The 22,813-nt window shown below is 47.1% G+C and overlaps 1 protein-coding gene across 3 annotated transcripts in view; it reads right to left on the bottom strand.

Moving 5' to 3' along the window:
- The window catches only part of SORL1 (sortilin related receptor 1), a 258,666-nt gene that overhangs the window by 41,606 nt on the left and 194,247 nt on the right, over window positions 1-22,813 (bottom strand). For all 3 annotated transcript variants that reach the window (XM_067751357.1, XM_067751356.1, XM_067751358.1), the window contains 6 exons: window positions 18,015-18,188; window positions 16,494-16,607; window positions 12,236-12,358; window positions 9,829-9,948; window positions 3,807-3,932; window positions 643-750 (listed from right to left, as the gene is read on the bottom strand). In XM_067751357.1, coding sequence (XP_067607458.1) covers window positions 643-750; window positions 3,807-3,932; window positions 9,829-9,948; window positions 12,236-12,358; window positions 16,494-16,607; window positions 18,015-18,188 — 765 coding nt within the window. The remainder of the gene's footprint in view (window positions 1-642; window positions 751-3,806; window positions 3,933-9,828; window positions 9,949-12,235; window positions 12,359-16,493; window positions 16,608-18,014; window positions 18,189-22,813) is intronic.

Genomic DNA, 22,813 nt, shown 5'->3' with positions numbered 1-22,813 from the left:
TGACTGTATTTGGAGATAGGACTTTACAGAAGTAATCCAGGTAAAGGGAGATAAACCAATTGATAAATTGATCAAAAGGATCAATAGAAGTGGTGTCCATATAAGAGGCAACAGAGATGCAGGCACAGAGGAGGCCACGTGAAGACACGGCGAGAAGGCGGCCTTCAGACCTGAACTGTCACGCTGGCTCATCCCTGGGTCTCCAGCCTGCTCTTCCCCAGGATGGGCACCACTGACTCCAGACAACCTTTCCGGGTCCAAGAAAACTGGGCATAAAAAGGGTCACTGGGCCTAAAACTGTTATCTAAGTGATAGTCAGCAACTAGGAAAACCAATGATGTAGGAGAAATAAGTGTCCAATTCCAAACCATTGGTCCATTCACAGGACATACTGCAGTTGAACAAAGATGATCATGGACCATTACCTAATTCCACAGTCACCCACCACGGCTCCCTCCCCTGCTCTCCTTCCCCCAAACCGCACCTCCCCAACTCCATCCCTCTGAGTCCTGGTGGAGAACTTGGGGTCACCGCATTTACAAGCTAATTGCAGGCAGGTACTGAGGAAATGAAAGCATTTAGTCCAATGTGTGCCCTTCACTCACAGCCACAAGGCGCCCCCCAGGCAGGGTGAGGACTCACCACAGTGCTGTTCGTCTGAGCCATCCGAGCAGTCGTGCAGACCATCGCAGTGTTTGCTGGACGGGATGCAGGTGCCATTCGGGCAGCGGAATCCGTTGCACTTCTTCTCTGGAATGTAATTCAAGAAGAAGGAGAATAAGGATACAGGCAGGCACTCACATCATTGTTTGGCCATGGGGCTGGGGAGGTGACGGGTATAAATTTGTCCACCCTACGGAGAGCTATCAGTATTACAGACGTATACATACGATGACCCAGCAATAGCACTTAAGAAAAGTAATCTACCTACACAAGTCAAAAATAACGGAGGCACAAGGTTATTCATTGCAGCACTGTCTGTAATAGATTGAAAACCACCTACATATCCGTCAATAGGGGACTGTGTAATTACTGTACACAGGAACACTAGCCTGTTACAAAGAGACTGAAAAAGCACTACGTAAAAACAACTCCTAGATATACAGTTATGTCGAAAACCAAGGTACGTGGCATACTACATGTGTAAAACAGGACAAGAACATGTAGTATATTTAAATTTGCATATATGCACAAAAATATTCTGAAAGGATACACAACAAAGGGAGGGAACTGAGCAGATTTTTCTTACGTACTCAAAAAAAAAATTTTTTTTTAATGAAAATTAAAAGAAAAGCTTCAAGTGGATGGAAAAAAGTAGGACACTCTTAAATCACTCACTGTCTTAATTCTTCGGGAATTGTAAACCGAAGCCCTTTTGGAGAAAGTTTGTCCTAGAAATGTTAAGAATCTTAGGTTTCGCACTTAGCATAGAATTCTTAGCACTAGGTCACCCCTTCTCCTGAACAGAGAGCTACCGCCAGACATGTGACTTAAAAATCACTTCCAGCAGGCCAGTTGCAAACCCATTCCACTCTTGGTGGAATGGTCCCAGGAGGATCAGGGATAAGACAAGAAAATGTGTTTTAATCCTGTAAAAAGTCATCATTCTTAGAAGACTGTTCAAAGGACATCAAACAGAAACAGTAAAGGAGTACCATGAGTTGGGGAAATAGTTAATGTCACTTAGCATAAAAAGGTTTTTCAAAAGTATAAATTTTAAATTGTACAAGACAAATGCCCACTCACTAAATTAGTGAAAACAACTCAAAAGATTAAATCAAGGGAGGCTTGGGGAAACATACGATATATAACTGATGGAGAGCCTTTCAGTATAGTCACTTGGAAATAAAATCTGGAAACGCTTAATGAGAACCATGGAAATCGAACAGAACCTTTGACCCAGCACTTCCATGTTGAGGGACATACCCCAGGAAGTACCTCAAAGGAAAATGAAGCCTTCATTTCCAAGGACACAAACAGTTTTACTATGCATGACAGTATGAAACTGAAATTACTCAACCAGGGAGCGACTAAGTAAAACTACGTTATAGCAAAAATACAAAGAGAAAAGACATCTGCCATGAAAATGCTAACCACAGAAATACAGACGTATGGAAACATCTCCGTTTAATATTGTGCCATGAAAGGAGCAGAATATAGAACAGCACGCAGACAATGGTACAACCCCATGAAAATTAGGGACGTATGGTATGAAATAACAGAAAAGATGTATATTGGTCTCTGCCCCCGGTTACTGGCATCAAGCTTCTAAAACGCTTATAATTTCCTGAGTGACGGGAATGTCTTTTGTTCTACTGAGGTGACTGGGGGGGCTGGTCATCAGAAAAGCCATGCGACGATTAGAGGCCTGGAGCTTTCCAGCCCATCCCCACTCCAGGAAGAGGAGAGATCTGGAGACTGAGCTCATGAGGGATCATGCCTAAGTGACGAAGCCCCACCCCCAAATCCCAAAAGTAGGCGGTTCAGACCGCTTCCAGGCTGTTGAACACGTGGAGGTGCTTGCAGGGTGGTGGGGCTTAGAGAGGGCGTGGAAGGCCCATGGCCTTCCCCGTACCTTGCCCTGGGCTCTGGGCTCTCTTCCATCTGGCTGTTCACCTCTCTCCTTTATCATAACCTTTTATAATAGACTGAAAAATGTTGTTTCGCTGAGTGCTCTGAGCCATTCTAGCAAATTATCAAACCCAAAGAGGTTGTAGGAACCCAGATTTATAGCTGGTTGATGAGAAGAACATGTGACAACATAGGACTTGTGACTAGCATCTGAAGTGGGGGCTGTGTGATGTGACACTGTCTTGAGGAAGACAGTGTCAGGACTGAGTTAAATTGTAGGACATGCTGGTGTCGGGGAATTGCTTGATATGGAAAACACACATTTGGTGGCCAAGAAGTGTCAGAAGTATTGTGTGAGCAGAGTATTGAGACTAAAAGGACAAAACAGGAAGTCTTTCCCGCAGACACACGGCAAGAGGATAAGGAGAGAGACCTTTACAACTATTTGGTGTGAAAGGGGAAAGGTTGGGGGGAGGGATAAATTAGGAGGTTGGGATTAACATGTACGCACTACTATATATAAAATAGATAATCAACAAGGACCTACTGTATAGCACAGGGAACTCTATTCAATACACTGTAATAATCTCTATGGGAAAAGAATCTGAAAAAGAATAGATACATGTGTATGTGTAACTGAATCACTTTGCTGCACACCTGAAACTAACACAACATTGTAAATCAGCTATGCTCCAATATAAAACAAATTTTTTTTAAAAGTTTGGTGTGAAAAAGCCTTTTATGTATTGTGTCTGTACGACAGCTATTTTGTGGTTAATTTCGAATGATTATCTCAGAATCCTTTTTTGAATAGATCATATTGAACAAGTTCTGCCTTAACGAGTGGTAAGCCATTTTCCCAAGAGGCCATAACAGAGACCTCTTAGCCATAAAATATACCATTTGTATAGTAACTGTTGGCTAACTTCCGGCAGAACACTGGTAATGTGACTGCATTTAGTGCTCCGGGTGGGTTAGTGGGTTTCTATTTCTTTTCTTCAAAGTTGTTATGGACAAGCAGTGAGGCAACCTGCTCGCCCAAGGATTAAGACTACATAACCCAGGCCCACACATTGCACGGCAGTGCCACACAGAAACTGTGGGCTCACTAGTGGTCAGAGCGGGCACCCGGGCCCAGCGGGACACCATTCAATTTCCTGGCCTGTCTGTTGTCTATTTTCCGGAACAGCAGACATGGGAAATGCTCTGGGTGGGGCCAAAGCATCTGCACTTACCACAGCTGACTGGATCTTCATCAGAACCGTCTTGGCAATCCATGTCACCGTCACATGCCCACCGCTGGGGGATGCAGTGCCCGTTGTGACACTGGAAGTTGGAGGCCTCACAGGTGTGATAGATGGCTGTCAGAGAAAGAGAAGAGAGAAATGGTCAAGACGTTCCTCACCTCCGTGCTCCCATCACCATCAGGGGCCAAGTGGAGAGAAGGCTTGTACTAGATCACAGGTATGACCTGGGGCTGCCCTTAAGGTATGACCTGGGGTTGCCCTTAAGGTGGAACACAGCCTCCTGAATGGCCAAGAGCTTGAGGCTCTGAGTTTATCAGTGTTACAAGCACAGATATACATGTTAAAAAAATCAGTCACTTTCACAACAACTTATGAGGTAAGAAGCATTCCGCCTTTTACAGATGAGAAACAGGCTTAGGACGCTAAGAAGCTCGCCCACATTCACAAAGATAATGAAGTAATGGCACCAGGGCTGTCCAAATCCAGAGCCTGTGCTTTCTCCACTCTACCTGGCTACTTTATCTTCTTACTCATCCAGATTCTGCAGGATAAGGACAGGCAGTGTGTGCTCAGGGGACTGGGTTCTAAAGCTGGTCCCCACTGTGTGGAGGCCTCAATTTCATCATCTATTTTCATATCTAAGGACCCCTGTAAGTTCTGAAAGGCCATGATTTTATAATTCTAAATAAACCACCCAATTTCAAATGTGGAAAACCTCAGGTCTAAAGAGAATAAAAGATGTATCCAAAATCTAACTTTCTGGACAGTTGAGAGAGACATCTACCAGCCAATAATACGGGGTGTTCTCTACAGGTATTAAAAGAAAAAAAAAAAAGGCAAGTGAAACAGAGCCACTGTTATAAATTAACAGGTTCATCTGCATACATGGGCTGAGGTCACCTGGAAGTCGTTTAGAAAACTTCCCAAAACCTCGGTCAAAGACTATTTCAGATGCATAGTATCCGCCTCAACCCCAACCAACACTACTAAGCGCCTTCTGCATCAGATTTCCCTTTCCTCCTCTGACACAGGGAGCAGTTTGTGTCTGTTTGTTGCTGAAAGCCAGGGCTGGCCTTGTTTACAACTGGCATAAAATAATATAACCAAGACAGACGGGCTCTCTTGGTTTAACTGTGTGGACAGGACGTTCTAGCAACAGAAGGAGGCAAAACAAACAAAAGTGGGTTGTTGAGTGCACACCATAGTTATTTATTCAATCGAGATGGCTGGTAATAGTGACTCAAGGGTTGGGAAAATGGGCTTCCAATGCCCTCTAGAATTTCTACTGCCTTTGAGGCTATTTTTTTGCAGTAGTCTGAAATACAAAGCACCTGATTTTTCAAACCACTTTACAACAAACGGTTGTCCATCATCTGTTGACTTATCTCCTCAAAGACCAAGGCTATATCCGGTAGGATGCAAATAAGTCTACAGGAAGTTTCAATATTTTACAGCCTTTGGCAATCAGAATCCGTTAAAAATCTTTTTAAAATATACTTATCTCTGATAAGAGGAATAAGTGTATCATGCATGTTACATGAGCTTTGCCCCAGTAACAGCCATTGCCTGGAATACTTCTGATTTATTGGTTTTACAAATCTGACAGCCCTTCAAAAAGTTCCTCACCAAAGCCTTGCTCGCTTTCATAAAAGATACTGTCGCCTAAACTCATTGCCATACTGATGTACTTGTTATTATTCAGCCTATGCATTTCAATTCCAGTTGAAAACAATTTCAGAGCGTTAATGAAGTTTCCAAATGACAATTCTGGGGGGCATGTTTGAGATCTCCAGATTCCATCACAGATGCTGAGTCAAGAAAGACTAATTAATTTGCACCATTTCATTCAAGTGGCCAGGTAGGGCTGGAATGCTTAACATACTCTCTTTTTCTGAATTTTTCTGTCTTCTGAGTAACTTACTAGCTCTCTGTCATTGAGCTCTCTGTCATTGAGTGATACATGCTCAATCGATAATATTTTTTAATTACAAGGATGAAAGAGATGGACTTTAATACAGAGTAAAGAATTTGGGGAAGATGAAGAATCCTTTGCAGAGCAGGATTCATTGTGACTCTAAGAACAGAAAGGCTAATGGGGCAAATGATCATGAAGTTAGGATATCAGGGTTTCTAATAGAGGCCATTATCCTGCTACCTATTCTCTGACTTGGGCAGATCTCTCCTGACTCAGCAAGACCCGTTGTGACACCTGATCAAAAGCACGAGCCAAATAAAAGTGGGGCAGAAGAGATGAATTAATTACTGTGACAACAGAAGCATTGCCTTATTATAAAGCACTGGACTACTAGGAAATGAATGAGGAAAAAGAAATGCTGACATCAACACAACTTGAATGATTAATAATGTAAAAAAATAACATAAGGCATGAAGAAAAGCGCACTGAAAAATAAAGGGCAGAATTTGAAAAAGAATCAAATAGAGGGACTTCCCTGGTGGCACAGTGGTTAAGAATCCACCTGCCAATGCAGGGGACGTGGGTTCGATCCCTGGTCCGGGAAGATCCCACATGCCGCGGAGCAACTAAGCCCTTATGCCACTACTGAGCCTGCGCTCTAGAACCCACCAGCCACAACTACTGAGCCCGTGTGCCATAACTACTGAAGCCCACACGCCTAGAACCCATGCTCCACAACAGAGAGAAGCCACTGCTATGAGAAGCCTGCGCACCACAACAAAGAGTAGCCCCGACTTGCCGCAACTAGAGAAAGCCCAGCGCAGCAAAGAAGAACCAATACAGCCATAAATAAATATATTTAAAGCACACATATAGTACACCAAAAATTATATACATAAAAGAGAACCAAATTGAAATTCTAGATATAAAAAAACATAGCCATGGAAATAAAAATAGCTCAGTGGGTGTGTGAAACAGTAGATCAGATCCAGCTGAAAAGAGAATTGTTGAACTGGAAGAGAAATCTGAGGAAGTAACTCAGAGTCTAGCACAGAGTCATAAGGAGACAGCAAATATGAAAACCAGAGGCATGAACACCAGAATGAGACAGTCCAGCAAATGGATGATAGTTGCTGCTGAAGACAAGAGTAGACAAAGTAGCAAACAGATACAGCTGAAAAGATAGTGGCTGTGATTTCCCAGAATTGATGAAAAATGTAAATCCTCAGATTTTAGAAGGAAAACAAATAGGATAAATAAAAATACTCCCACACCTAGGTAGGTGAAACTGAATAACAAACAAACAAAATGCAAAAAATGTAGAGACAACTGGAGAGAAAAGAATGTCAGACTGTTGTTTGAACAGATAATCTGAGAGGAGAATTTAAATCAATACAAAACAGGCCAGAAAAAAAAGGACTAATTCCATCAAAATACTTAGGGAAAATTACTACAAATCCAGAAACCCAGATCCATCTGAATTCAGTTTTGAGATCAAAATAAAGACATGTTTCTATAAACAAAAACTTGAAGTTTACTACTCACAGACTCCTGCTACAAGAAACACTGAAGGATGTGCACAGAAAGGAAGCATTAGGTACAAGAAGCAGAAGTGGTAGACAGGTAGGTACCTATAAATAAGTTTGGTTACTAAAAAATAATAATGATGACTAATTTTAGGACTTTTAAAGCGTAAAACTAAAATACGAAGTATTTCGTGTTTTAAAATACTAAATATATACGAAGTATGTCAGTATTGAAACTGTGGTCAGAGACTGGAATCAAAGCAGATCGAGGGGAGGGGAAAGATATTAGGAATACACATAAGGTGTCTAGGGCAACAGCTAAAAGAACAGAAATGAAACATTTACGTTCAAAATCAATGCAGAGGGATGGAGGGGGAGGGATAAAGGAAACTCAATTCCATAGAAAGCAAAACAGGGGGAGGGGAAGAGCCAAGAAAATGCCCGGCACAGACCATGCATGAGAGCTGAGGCCCACAGGACGTCAGTCGACCCATTTTTTTTGGCTCTGCAGGTGACTTCATTTACTAGGCCAGGAAATGAAGTAACCCGCCGCACATCAAAATGAGCTCACACCTGACCCCCGACTATTCTGAGATGACAGACAAGGAGAATCATCTTGAAAAGGTTTGGAAGCACAGCCATTGGAACAAGGCTGCAGTTGTGGTGCAAGCACTCTACACGTCCCCAGGTAGCCCTGCCAGAGAAAACCAGAGATAAAACGAGGAGTCTGCGACAAGCCCACCCACAGAACTGAAGTTGTTCATGCTTCGTGGAGGATCGACACATGCACCTAAAACACACGTCTGACTAACGTGCTTGTGCTAACAAGATGTTCAGTCTCCTTCAATACCGCAATTTACAAAAGGAAATGCCCAGGTGCGCCCCTCTAATTTACTTATTTATTTATTTATTTGTGGTGTGCGGGCCTCTCACTGTTGTGGCCCCTCCCGTTGCGGAGCACAAGCTCCAGATGCGCAGGCTCAGCGGCCATGGCTCACGGGCCCAGCCGCTCCGCGGCATGTGGGATCTTCCCGGACCGGGGCACGAACCCGTGTCCCCTGCATCGGCAGGTGGACTCTCAACCACTGCGCCACCAGGGGAGCCCCACCCCTCTAATTTACTAACCAACTATCTGCCCAACTCAAAGCTTCCGAACAGCACTCATATGCTTCCTGGGCTGATGGCAGTTCCTTTGCAGACCTTGGTTACCCCTCCTTCTGCAGGCCAGGCTTGTACATGGAGAGAAGCAATCGCCTGCAGTCCTTCCAGAAGCAGAGGCGCAGACCCCGAGACTGCGCCAGAAAAGATATGGGGGCGGGGGGGAGTTTACGAGGGGGTGGAATCTGGTAACATCACAGATCAGCCTGTGTGATGTACCTGGCCTTTGACGAGCTCCGTTTACTCCTTAAAGTCATGTAAGGTCACCTCTAAAGTAAAATGAATGGAGAGTTACAGTTGTGTAGAATTACCCAATCAACAGAGGTTCTCTGAACTGGGCACTAGGAGAATATAAAGGAGTAAAATATCATTTCTGCCCTTCACAAACCAAATCTAAAGCAAAGCACAACACTGATACGTAAGTGTGGGACATGATAACAGATCTACTTTTTATTTGCTTTTGCAAATTAGGAGGCATGCTTTGAGCTCCCGGATGCTGGGCGGTGTGTAAGAAATGCTGGGGTACCATGGGGGAAAGAGAGATTAAGACACGGGACTTAAGGAATTTAATTCGCGAGACTGAAGATCCATTCACAGTGGATGGCAAAATGAAGCCTGAAAAGGGTTCGCCTCAAAAGGGGAGACTCAAAAGGTCTCCCCTCGCCACAAAAGGGTTAAAGGAGACATCTTTACCTCCATCACTGGAGGGATTTAGGGTAGAACGGAATGACAATTTCTAGAGGAGGTTGCAGAGAAAATTTACTCATCAGAAGTGGGCTCTGTTTTCCTGCCTCCAACTTCCCCAACTCCTTGCTGTCCCCGAGTCCACCATGATGTATACGGCCCTCGTTTATTCATTCACTCACAAAAAACAGTGGAGTGAACATGAGTGAACTTAACACCCAACAGAAGAATTACAACACTACTTCTACCTTACACCATCCAGCCTTCCTCTCATATTCTAATGTTGTTCCCAAATTTACTTTCAATAAAATCTTACCCAACACAGGTGCAAGCACAATTTAAGCTTTCAGTGTTTAGGGAACCCCTTGATGCTGCATTCCAAAACATGTGCTAGTTCACTGTTACTCAGTGTATGGTCCCCAGACCAGGGGTCAGTCTGTAAACTCTGTTACTGGTCCTAAGGAAATAAGCTTGAGCCAAAATGTAAATCCACTCGATCACTCAAGAGACTGTTCAGTTGAACACTTTTTCATGGCAAGACCTTCTCAATAGAGGAAGCAGAGAGTTGGTTACAAGCTTATCAAAGACCAGCTCTTTGAGAAGCACTGATCTCGCTGGTTTCTAAGGTCCGTTTCTTACAGCCTAGATTCTGCGATCACGTAGGGCTGCAATGCTACCCAGCACGTGAGCAGGGAAGTGCTTCTCAGGGAGTCCAGGGAATACTGACCGGTACAGTTGGCTTCGTCAGACCAGTCCCTGCAGTCGTTGTCCCCGTCACACACCCAGGAGGAGCGGATGCACATGCCAGAGCTGCAGCTGTATTCGTCAATCCGGCACTGGTGCATTTCTGCAGGTGAGACCACAGACAAGGATCTGAGCACAAAAGCTTGCCCGGAATTCTGTCTCTGAGGTCAAAGCTCCTAAGGGTTAGAGATGCACCCAATATCCCTATGATCGCTGATGATCCACGCATGAAGACTTTAACCAGGGATGGAAAGTCCTCGAGGATGGTGCCCAAGTACAGCCGGCCCTCCGGATATTCAGGTCTTGCATCCACAGATTTGGCCAGCTGTGCAGTATGTACTATGTTTACTATGTGGAATCCGTGGATGTGGAATCCGTGGACATGGAGGGCCGCCTATGGGACTTGAGCACCTGTGGATTCTGGAACCCATGGTGGGTCCTGTAACTGATACCCTGTGGATACCCAGGGATGACTGCAGTGCGCTGCAAATGGGGCACAGGTGTGCTGAGATCCTGACACCTCACACTCTGGCCACCAGGTGCCTCTAGGCAACAGCGGCCTTGGCCATTTATCTTGGTGCACTTTTCAAATATCATTTTCTATGCCTCCTATGTTGGGAAGAAGGTTGGGAAGCAATGCTCTGGCTGCCCAGAAAGCCAAATTTTCAAGAAACAGACTTCCAGAGACAGAGCCTGTGGTTTCAGAACAGGAGTAATGAGAAAGCCGAGTGTGCTGATCAATGTCAGATGCTCAGCTCAGGGAAAGAGAGATCAGTGCTGAGCTCCCCAAACAGGAAAGCTGGTGACTTCCTGCGGGCAGAGCTCCCGGGATGCTGGCCGCTGGGGCTGTCTCAAGAAGGGTGGGGGCCGGAGACAAACGAACCAGGGCAGTCTGACCAGGACAGGAGGGGCAACTACACTGACAACATCTTTTGTAGGCCCTGGGGATACTAACAAAACAGAATTTTCACATGGAATTGTAAGGATTCTAGGAAAACAGGAGTAGCCAAGCCCGGGGGCCCGGGGTGGCTGCCTCAGTGAGAGAGGTTGATGGTGAACTGGGGAGCAGATATTCATGAGGAAACAGTCTGGAGACTCACGAAGAAGACCTGGATCTGAGGTAGGGACGACCTGAGACCTTGAGGTGGACTCAGGTGCACCAGCGTGAATGGACCATGAACAGAGAATCTGAGGGTCAGACACTGTTTAACGGTCCAACATGTGTCCAGTGAGTGGGTGAGAGGACACATCAGAAACAGATAACCACGTGGCGATTCCTCCCGACGAGAGCAAAACTGGCTGCACACGTTAACCCTCTGAGTGCAGAGGGGGACGTGGGAGGAATGAAGGGAAAACAGTGCAAACCCCAAGGACTGTTTCCTGGAACTCCGTATTTTTACAAAGGTGAAGGAAAATTAAGTAACCACTCCCCCCCAGAGAAGTGCTCTGAGATCCAGGCTAGGATCATTTCCCCCACTCTCCTTATTTGAGTCCCAGTGAGTCAAACCCCCCATTCGTGATGATGCAGGCCCCGTCCAGAAGCACACGCACAGCGGGACTGGACCTGCCCCTGTGTACAGGCAGGGAGCCCACAGGGCCTCACCGAACCCTCACAGTGGCGGGGTCAGCATCTGGCCCCCACACGCACTCTCCTCCAGGCTGGGGCACTCTGTGTACTGTTCCCTCCCGTGACAGTCAGTAGCTACGGGTTTGGTACCCAGAGCCCATCAACTAAGACAGGGCTCGTGAAACTGAGAGGGGAGGATTATGAAAGAAGGGCGTGGGAAACACAGTCCCAGTTCCCTTTTCTGACACAAACTAACTGTGTCACCTTGAATAAGCCCCCTGACCTCTATGGACCTCAGGTGTTTCATCCGGAAATCAAAAGGACTGAACTAGAGAATTCCTACCACTCCTTCAATTCCAACACACTATTTTCCTAAATAAAAATGTCCATTCAGAAAACAGATGCTCAAACAACGTGTGTACCATCCACTGACTTCTAACAGGGTTTACTGAATTAGATCAGTTAAAAATAACAAAACAAAATGAAAAAACAGTTCACAAAGGTATAGCTCAGAGTCTCCAGGAGGCTAACGTCATAGCTGCCCAGAGGCGTGCGTGGGCTAAGGCTGTATAGCTGTTAATAACTGCCTGAATTCATTTAGAAATCTTCCTAATTCTCACATTCATGTGTACAGCGTCTCTGCAAGGAAGCAGGGTCCATCACTTTATGAATGAATCAATCCTACCGTGTGAATGGAGGTGGCCATGCAGCTGATGTCATAAATCCCACAATGGCTTTCAGAAATCCTCCATTTCCAACCCATCCCATGAGCCAGGGTGCCGCCCCCTCTGGAAGAGGATTCCTGGACATCACGTCCCCTTACCACAGTGACTTTCATCGCTATTGTCACCACAGTCATCCTCAAGGTCACATTTGTAGGACAGTGGGATACAGGTCCCAGACTCCTGGCAGCGGAACTGGGTGTCCGGATCACAGATGGTAGTAGCTAGGATGGGAAAGAGAGACAACATGCTCATTAGGTCCAGTCAACTCCCCCCAAATACAAACATCCCACTGGAAAGCCAACTGGAAAAGAGGAGGAAGCAGATTTTAATTGTAATATGAATTTCAACAACAGAATCGAAACCTAGACTTACAGAAAAAATAAACTGCGTGAGAACCTGAAATTTACAACCAAGGGAGATAAGGGCCTATCTTTCCATGGACGGATTCCAGACCCGAACAGGGCTGGGAAGAGTGAGAAACGGTCACTGAGCTAGGAGACAGCATGATGCGTTACATCAGGGGTCCCTGGTACCGGTCCGTGGCCTGTTAGGAACCAGGCCACACAGCAGGAGGTGAGCAGTGGGTGAGCGAGCGAAGCTTCATCTGTATTTACAGCCGCTCCCCATCGCTCGCATTACGGCCCGAGCTCCGCCTCCTGTCAGATCAGCGGTGGCATCAGATTCTCATAGGAACATGAACCCTACTGTGAACTAGGCACGAGAGGGATCTAGGCTGCTCGCTCCTTATGAGAACCTAATGCCTGATGATCGGAGGTGCAGCTGAGGCAGTGATGCTAGCGCTGGGGAGCAGCTGCAAATACAGATTATCATTAGCAGAGAGGTTTGACTGCACAGAGACCATAATCAATCAATGCGCTTGAATCACCCCAAAACCAGCCCCCCGCCCCCGTCCATGGAAGAATTGTCTTCCACGAAACCGGTCCCTGGTGCAAAAAGGTTGGGGACCGCTCCACTATATAACCTCCTAAGATCCCCTCAGAAGTGACGGTGTCTTCCTAAATAAATGGCAGAAATACCTTCATCTGGAAAACTACCATGAGGAGGCCCAATTTTACACACGAAGCTGGCTCCTCACCGTACAGAGGACAGAGGGAGGGTGAGGTAAATTCTGCAGCAGGAACAGAGGCCCTGCAGTCAGGCGAGACAGGGTTTCAAATCCTGGCTCTGCCTCTTCCTCTAGCAATTAATTTTAACCTTCCTGAGCCTCAGTTTTCTCCACAGCAAAAGGAAGATAAGGTCACGTGGGCAAGCGCTTGTGATGACAGACACAAAGACCTGACGGGGGTCTTAATTCCACCAGCCACAACTTACTTCACCCAACCCCCCTGGGCTTCCGGTCCCGCTGCTGTAAAATGGAGATAATACCTACCCTCCTGGCATTATTATGAAGGTCAATAAGAAAACAAGTTTGGGACCAGCACCCATCCTTAGGATGTGAATATAACAGGCTCTAAACAAATGTCACGTCTCCTCCCATCCTTACTCTCGCCCTTCTGCCTCGGAATGTGAACACAGTTCGATTTTTCTCCCCCTTCTAAACAGAAATTATCTGGGTTTAAGCATAAGCCCTAGAACCTTCCAGAAAAGGCTTTGGGAAAGAAGGCTGCTCCTAGAGCAGCCAATCCACAAGGAATGACGTGATAGAACAGAATCTTGGGAAGAGGGTGGGGAGTATCAGGAAGTGAGAGGCGGGTGGCAACCCTGCAGTCAGACGTGCCCGGCCACTCTTATTTGCAGCTCCGTTTCTTCTCCGTAATTGAGTTCATGGTGGGAGGCAGGGGATGAATGCAGAAATGACAAGACTGCAGGGGATTCATGTCAAAACCCCCAGCGGCTGACAGCCACCCAGGGCAGGAGCCTGCTGAAGAGCAAGGGGGATGTGCCGACAGCATCCCTCCCACGTCTGCCTTCGTTGCCACACCTCTCCTCTTCCCTGGCAGCTGACGGGATGCCTCGTTTAACTTCCAGACAGCATTGCCCAGCCACGGCCTGTCCCCTCCTGCAGCCCTGCCCAGGAACAGGGTGCCTGCCCCCTCCTTGATAAGGGAGACCCTCAGGAAGGCTCAGATAAGCACCACCCTCCTGGCTCCCAGGCTCCACGTTTTACACCCTGCAACCCTCACCCCCTCACCTCTGCCACATCTGACTAGTCCGGGACCCAAGCCGCGGGGAATTGCAAGAAAGCAGAGCAGAAAGCAAGTCTCAGGGGCTCGGGAGAGTAAATCCCGGCTGACACTTGCACCTAACCGGACGGAGCGCAGAGCCAGCTGCATACTTCCCTCCGAGGAGAAGCTTCAACTCTGCATGGAAACCTGTGAGGCCACAGCTCAGGGGCTGTGGGGAAGGAGATGGAGGGAGGTCTTCCTCGCAAAACACTGAACCCATAGGAGACCCCAGCTCATCCATCTAGTAGAAACCAAAGCCCAGGAACCCCAGGAGGAATCCCGAGCTACTGGAACACAAGGTCATCTAGTTTACAGCTCTCTGCTTCCGCTACGCCTCATTACATCCGGGCAGTTTTCTTACAATGTGTTAATTCTAAGAAGTGTCTCCTCGCCCACCCTCTTCCATAACAAACTCCTTTGCAGAATCTGCTCCAATGATGTTAATATCAATTAATGTCTGTAAGGAGCGCTGGCTATTCCCTCACAAATATCGCACCTTCCTGAGACCCTAGTAGGTACAGGAGGTTTGATCAGTGTCCCTTTTGCAGGAAAGAAAAACACACGGAGAGGCTGGTGCTCTCCCAAATCTGCTGTTGGTAAGCTCCTCTCCCTCCGCGTGAAAGGCAGCCACCGAAACCAAGGAAAAATGATTAAGGTCTGGTAATAACCTCCTATGAGCCAGAAAAGGCAGTACATAGGATTGCAGGGCCCAGATGAGTTAACGAGTTGACTGTTCCTGAAGTTGCTTTCTGGGAGGAGGGGCATATGAACAGGCACTGTGCTCTACAGATGGCTGGCAAAATACCTTCCCCAGAGGCAAGGTGGGTACACAGAGACGGGACACACCCATTAATCTGTCCTTATAGCACAAAATGAGAAATGAGCTTCTGGATTTCCAAAGGCAAAATATTTGGAAGAGAAGCCTTCAGACTGGTCTCTGGCTTCCCTGCTCTGGCCTTTCTCCCACCTCATTCATTCTGCCCATGCCTTTATCTTTCCAAAGGCAAAATCTTATCCTGTCATTTCAATGTCATTCCAAACTGTTCTTCTGATAAAGTCCAAAGGTCCTTGCTACTCTGGGCCCCAGGCACCAGGCCACCCTCCCCTTACCCCACGGCTCCCACTCAAGTTCTCAATAACCCACGCTGCTTTCCGGCTCATGCAGCACACACTGGCCTCAGGGCTTTCATCCATGCTGCTCCCTTGCCCGGAACTTTCCTCCCTCTACCTCTGCTTGGTTCACCTCTGCCCACCCTTCCTAAGGACCTCCCCAAGTCTGGTGGGGGCACCCTTCCTGAAGCTCACGGCGCTGCCCCATCACAGCGCTCATGGCTCGAATGTACCTGGCTGGTTACTTCTCTGACCCCGCTTCAGACTGTAAACTCTGTGTCCACTTTGATCACCAGTTTATCCCCAGGCCTATCACAGAGCCTGGAACACATGGTCCTCAACAAACACATGTTGAGTGAACGGGTGAACACATTACTGACTGACCCCTCCTTAGGAGATGATGTCGAAGCTACTAAAAATTAACTGAAGAAAGATGGCCAACTTTGCGGTAAATAGATTATCCATTATAAGCAGTTATTTGTTTGTCCTTAAACCCTGCTAAACAGAATCACATACTTTCGTAGTTGGACCTTAGAAATTACAAGTAGATGACATCTACTTGCACACATACCAATGTTCCCACAACCCAGGCCAAAGCTGGCATCACCAATTAGAACAACCTCTCCTGAGCCTGGCAGGTAGCCGGCACCAACTGACTGGAGGTAACAAGGTAAAAGCCTGTTTCCCATCTCCGAAAAGGCTGAACATTAAATTTATAAATCAAGGACTATCACCTGGTCACCTGCCCCAGGTCTCCAGCTCTATTCACAGTGGAAGAGCCACAGTCAGAGCCCAGACTGCCTGACTCCCAAATCAGCTCAGTTCCAACCACGCGGCGTATTTGCAAATCTCTTGCAATGAGTAGCGAGCTTGCTTAAGTGGGTTTGCTTTAATTAATAATAAATATCTAATATGGAAATGTGTTTTCTCCAGCCGCTTAAATGGGCATCACTGATCATGGGGGCCCCAGACTGCAGGCCCCACCCAGGAGGCGCCGACCAGCCTTCCGAGTAATGGGAAATGCCTATCATCCCGAAAACTCGGCCAAGCGGGGACTCACGGCAGTTTCTCTCGTCGCTCATGTCCCCGCAGTCGTTGTCAAAATCACACCACCAGATGCTGTTGATACAGTTCCCATTGCTGCACCGATACTGGTTGCGAAGACAGGTGTTCTCTGGCCATCGGGGGAGACAGAGGAGGAAACGAAACCAATATCATTCTTCCTGCTGGACCACAAGGCTTTCTCTTTTGAGTGTCCATTTGTCTTACTCAAATAACAGGCCTTAGACGGCAAAGGGGAAGGGGGATGCCACACACACGTGCCTGCCGGGAAGCAAGCGTCCAAGGAGGCCCCCTTCTCTCCTCTTTTAATTAAAATTGGAGAAGAGGCAGCTAGCAGCGTCAGAGGGGGTTACGATGATGAAAAAGGAGAGTGATGGTGCCAGGTGGGTCTAGTGGATACAGTGGGTCTAGTATCAATGTTATAAAATACTAATTTCACAAGGAACTCCTTAAGGGACTGTGTACCAAGATCCAAACATATATTCAGTGTATCTATATAGTTTATACATACTATGGTCATATATATTCACATATATTCCATTTATTAACGAGGAGGGTTATGGAGATTTGCTTTACATATTCGTGAGGATTTTTTTTCTGCTTCTTCAAACCATGAGTTCTTCAAAGCAAGCAGTTACAATTCCTCACACAGAAAAAAAGGCACTGTTTAGTTGACTGGGTCGAGAACACGTGATGACTGGCCTCCTGTTTGGATAACCAAAGGCATTCTGACAGGGATACAGAGAGGCCCTCTTCTCCTGCTGGAATTCAGGGTTAACTCCATTTCTTTCCAAACAACTTTAAGATGATGTCGAGAGCCTGAAAGAGAGTCTCCTGTGTCTTAGAAGAAAAGGTTCATTTTCTTTCCGTTTGTATTTCTTAAGAGAGCCCAGAAGGCCACTTTGGGTAAATGGAAAAACTAGACAGGAAAGAAAGATTTAGCAGGTTTTCAGGGGGAAAATGTTAGAATCCGTGTTGAAAGGGGGAGTGGAATGAGGCTGCTGCCGCCACTTGGCCAGGGCTTGGGAGGAAAGGCTCGAAGTCCTCCGCAATATTGGCTGGAAAGTTCAGACGTTTCCAGGCTGGCAGGGGGCAGGGGGCAGGGGGGCGGGAAGCTGCTGGATGAGATGTGGTGAACTCTGAAGGAGTCCGACCAGTCCCTTGCCCAAGTCAGGGTGTTCCGACTTACGGACGCAGGAGAAGCTGGAGAAGATAGAGGTGGGGCGTGGATGAGATGAGGAAGAGGTGGGAAAAAAAAGAAAGGGGCACTCAGAGGAAAGCCTACATGTCCAGACACTAATCCTAAAAGCAGCTCTTATTTTTAAAGGAACAGCATGGGCCCGTTCTGGATGAGGGCTGAGGGATCAAGGGCCTTGGAACCCGAACCAGGATGTCTGTATCTAGGGGGGTTTAATTTCTACCTTGGGCACTTTTAATAACCCCAAACATGAGTGCATCGAGGACACCCGGAGCGGGGCCAGAAGGGAAGGGGGATGGTGGGAAAAGGACAGCGACGCACCTTCTTTGACACACGTGTTGTTCTTCAGCTGATAGCCGTGAGGACACTCACACATCAGGTCCCCGGACGGGAGGGTGCTGCCGGACACACCGTCTGGACACCTGCAGCTTCTAGTGTTGTTGGCCTTGGGCAGACACAGCAGGCTGCACGGCCTGGACGCACAGGAGGTGCTTCCTGGAAAGGAGACAGATGGTGGTGGCCAGGTTAGTAAACACCAGGGTGCACCGAACGCAGGCCTGAGACCCAGGGCGACTTCCTCCTTCTACAGACCCAGCAACACGAAGCTCAGGAAGAGAAAGAAGTGGTGAGTGTGAGACGGGCCCCGGCTGGATCAGATGGCCCCGGAACCAAGCCAGGCACCCACCGGTCCTCCTGGGAATCTGAAATCAGGACGCCGAGACACCACAGGGTAAGTGGGGAGCTGGATCCGGGAGGAGAGCCATGCCCCATGGGTGTCACAGGTGATGCAGGGCATCACAGGTGCTGCAGGGCAAGCCAAAACCTGTACAAATCAGAGCCGTGCAGGTAGGATCAGTCTGCAGCGTCAGGAGGACGAAGCCGACTTAGGGAGAGAAGAAAGGATGACACCAGGACGAGGGAACAGGGAGGGGGAGGGAGGACGGCTTTGCCAGGCCCAGCCCCAGTCCCCATTGGCGCACCTGCACCTCCTATATTGGGTTCCTTCCTATCCCCCCTTCATTCTTTCCACAGCACTTTTCACTTGAGTTAGCCTGAGCGAGTTTACTATACCTTGTGACCCAAAAGCCCTTAATTAGAACATACACCTGAGAAACGACAGGGCTCGGACCAAAATCTGGGCCTGCCCTTCTCAATTCCTTTGTGCCAGGGCACAGCTGCTGAGCTCAATGAGGAACCAACCAGAGACCCATCAGGCAATAAATGCAAATGCAACGAACCCACGTAAGGACCAGTCACTGTTGATCTAGCCCACTATTTCCAATCTCTTCTCTGGCTTAGCTTTCCAAAGAGCGTGCCAGCTAGAGTCCACACAATCCTCCACTGTGCCCTCAGGGGAGGACTTCTGTGGATGGGCAGGGAGGGAAAAGGTATTTTCTACCCTCCACGTCTTTCTGGGAAGGAGAGAGAGGACCCATAACCATTTCCTAACAACTGAAAATACGATGCGACTATAAAGCAACGTGAAAGCCATGTAAATTAAGAAATGTATTTTTTCCTTTTGCCTGTGACTACTCATCACCAAAACTGGGAAAAAGAAACATAAATGCTCGGATAAAACTCAACTGATAAAGATTCTTCAGCTGTGCCATCTCGTGGACAGAGAACCCCACCGGAATGAAATCCAAGTAACCGGTTTCCAGCCAGCCAAGATCTGAGCTAGGCCACGCCTCTGCTGGCCTCTGGTTGGGAAACAGGGTTCATTAATGACAATCAGTACTCAGATGGGTGATGACACACTCAGAAGCCTTGGATGTGTTGGCACCTCATCGGTGTTTAACTGGTATTACACATAAAGATAAAAACCCCCGTGGTACAGCAACAGTATTGCTTTCATACTAAGGATACAAGAGCACAAGGCATTACCAAGTAGATAAAATAGACACATCCACAGGGGGAGACCTGTATGATGAAACATTCAAAAGGGGTTTGCAAATGACTCCATCAACCTATAGGCTGGATTATCATAGTGAATAACCTGCTGACTGGAGCAGAAATGCCAGAAGCCAGCTCCCGCTCATCTGTTCCATGGGCAGACACTGTCCCTTTATCTCAAATACACCTGCCGTGGGCTGCAGGAGGGAATGTTGAGCTGCCAGGAACGAAAACAACCCCATCTGGGGTTCTGGAACATGTTCTTTGTATTCAAAGGATGCTGTACTGTTTGACGTTACAAGAAATTGAATAACAGAATATTTGAAAAATACTCAACGACAGGAGTATTTTCACATGGGTCGTGTCTGTAAAATAACACAACTGACATTTTCCCGTGCAGGGCAAATGTTCCCACCCAAAGAAGCAAGAGGTGAAAGTACAGTGCCCAAAGGGAGATGCGGTAATTCAGGAGATTGGTCTCAACAGACTTGAATGAATCTGCAGCCCGAGAGGCAGGGCCAGGGACAAACCCCAACCTAGGCAGGCAAGTCACTGACCCCAAGAGTTAGGCAGGGCAGGAGTGTGTGGGCAGGTCCAAAGCCACAGTACAGAAAACGGGAGTTCTAGTTACAGAGAACCCGGGAGAGCACAGAAGGAGGATTCAGCAGAGTTCCACTACAACACAGCTAGAGACCCCTCGCCCAGGATGCCACAGCCTTTTGTGGGCAAGGTGGGCAATGTGAAGAGTGGAGAGCTGACAGCCTTCATCTCCAAAGATGTTCCTTTAGATGTTCCTTTAGACACTTAGCCCCACAGTGTCTTCACTAGGCGTAGTCAGAACATTGTTAGATTTCCTCTTTGGAAAACTCCCCCAGAACCAGTTTAGGAGCCAAAATTGCTATTATCTCGCTTAACGATCTACATACTTTTGACAATTATCAAATCCACCCCACATAATAAATATCTGCCTTCATTATAGATACTGAAAAGCATATGCTTACTGCCAGCTCTGAAGGAGAATTCAAAGAACTCCAAAATATTTTAACCCATTACAGCATCAGTTGCATACATGAATAGCCTTGCAAAGTAAGCTGTTTTAAGGAAAAAACACTCTTTATGAAGAGTTAATTCCAGTAACGCTGTGTAAAAAACAGCCAGGTATAAAGACAAAAAAATGCATCTGTTTATAAACAAATATCCCAAACAGACACTTTGCAAGTGAACAAAATTCTTATCCTAAACAAGAATCAATCAAAATCTAGTATTTCTCGATCACTGTTGTATCCCACGGCACTGCTAATCCAACAACAGATCACAGACGGAACAGAGCCTGATGGTTTTATTGAAGTTCAAGCTTTGAAGTCAACTAGGCCACGGTTCAAATTCTCACCACTTACTAAATGTGTGATGGAGAAAAGGTACGGAACCTGACTTCCACATTCTCATCTATAAAATGGGAATCATAATACGCATGGACTTGGGGAAGGTTAACTGAGGTTATACAAGCCCACTGAGCAAGTCAGTGTGGTGCTTATGACACAGCAAAATCCCTCAGAGTAAATGTCGTTATCACTTTACACACGGCTAGGACAAAGTCCTGTGTGTGTTAGGAGGAGACAACAAAGTTAATACAGCTCGACTGGCACCAGGGATCGCCACGACCTGTCATGAACTTGTAATACTCTCAGTGTCTGACAAAGCAGACAGGATTGAGCAAACAAGTTCAAGGCCAAGAGTCACCCACTGCACACAGGCAGTGCTGGCAGCCAGGTGCCACCGCAAATGCTTTGATTTAACCCAAACCGGCCTGAGACATGACAAACTGGCTTCACTGGCCCTGTGTCTGCGGGCAGGAGGTCCCCGGGAAGCAGGAGACAGGCCATGATTCCCCCTTTATGTCCCAAAGAGTCACCTTCCTTGAAACTAGCCAGAGTAGCTCCGGGGTCACAGCGGTGACCACATGGCAGCTGGGATGAAGTGACCGGCCGAGACTCGGGGTGGGAACCGGGGTTTACAGGTCCATCGGAACACAGTGTTGCAGGAGCTGAGGCTGTGTGCGCAGCCAACACATGCTGACAAGCACATGTCAAAATGCAGACCTGCTTCTCTGGACGGGGAGGTAACTTGAAGAAGTGCTGAGAATTCCCTCGGCTTGCCAGCGGGGCGGCAAGCCCCCACCCAGTAGGGCTGGGTGTCCTCCGTCAAAGGCCCTGAGATTTCAGCCCCTGGAGCTGGAAAGCATGATTCCTTTCTCTCTCCTTATTTCATTCTTTTTTTTTTTTTTTTAATCTTTTTCTTTTTTTTGTCTTTGAGAGAGTGTGTGTGTGTGTGTGTGCGTGCTTTTTTTGTATTTTGTCTCTCTGCCCTATTTCAAAACAGGCACCTCCTGTAAGAAAGAATGTGACTTTTTCGTCTTGTGGCAGAACTGGAACAAAAGCCCAGCTCCTAAGCATGGGAGGGGTCTTTGGGAAAGCTAATTCACATCTGAGATTTTGTTCCCTAATCTAGAAACCATGGGCCATAATACCAGCCCTGCCTACCTCACGGGTCAGCCGTGAAGACGTAACAATAATGCAGACTTCCATTTCTAGGATACTTTACAGTTTTCCAAGCGTGTTTTCATGCTCTCTTCATTAGTCCCCAAAGGATAGCAATGATATCTATAACCGTATTATTTCCCCTTGTCAATTTTCTCTTAGCACAGGGCCAGCCAAAAACCACAAGACAATATCAACGTTCTAGTTCAAAACAGGAAACCTAGCAGTCTGTCAATAAAGGAGAGTCAGCAGACCCAGGATGCTACTTAATCCTGCTGAGATAAAGAGGGCTCTTCTTAAAGGGACTATTCTTCTGGGGAGTACCCAGATCCCCCTCCTCTAGAATCAACAGTATGGTTGGGAGATAAACAAGGGGCAAGGGCCGTGCAGTAAGGAAGAAGGTATCCTACTGAATAGTCTCGGACCCCAGGACCACCCAGTCAGAGCCTTGCAGCAGTCCTTGAAGCCTCAGCCCACAGTCTTTCATACACCCGTTCTCTACACCCACCAGCAACACTCCCCACCCCCATCCCTTCTTCTTTCAACAAGTATGAATTGAGCAGCTACTGAGTGCTGGTCATTGGTAAGATTACTGAGCAAAAACAAAGACAGAATCTCCTTCTTCATGGGGTTTAGAGTTTCACAGTGGGGACAAGCGAATTAAGTCATCATATAACTAGATCTCACATT

Source organism: Pseudorca crassidens, chromosome 9 (genome assembly GCF_039906515.1).
Source record: "Pseudorca crassidens isolate mPseCra1 chromosome 9, mPseCra1.hap1, whole genome shotgun sequence".
Classification (NCBI taxonomy): domain Eukaryota; kingdom Metazoa; phylum Chordata; class Mammalia; order Artiodactyla; family Delphinidae; genus Pseudorca; species Pseudorca crassidens.
The sequence above is the reverse complement of the archived record's forward strand: the minus strand, read 5'-3'. Positions and strand labels throughout refer to the sequence as shown.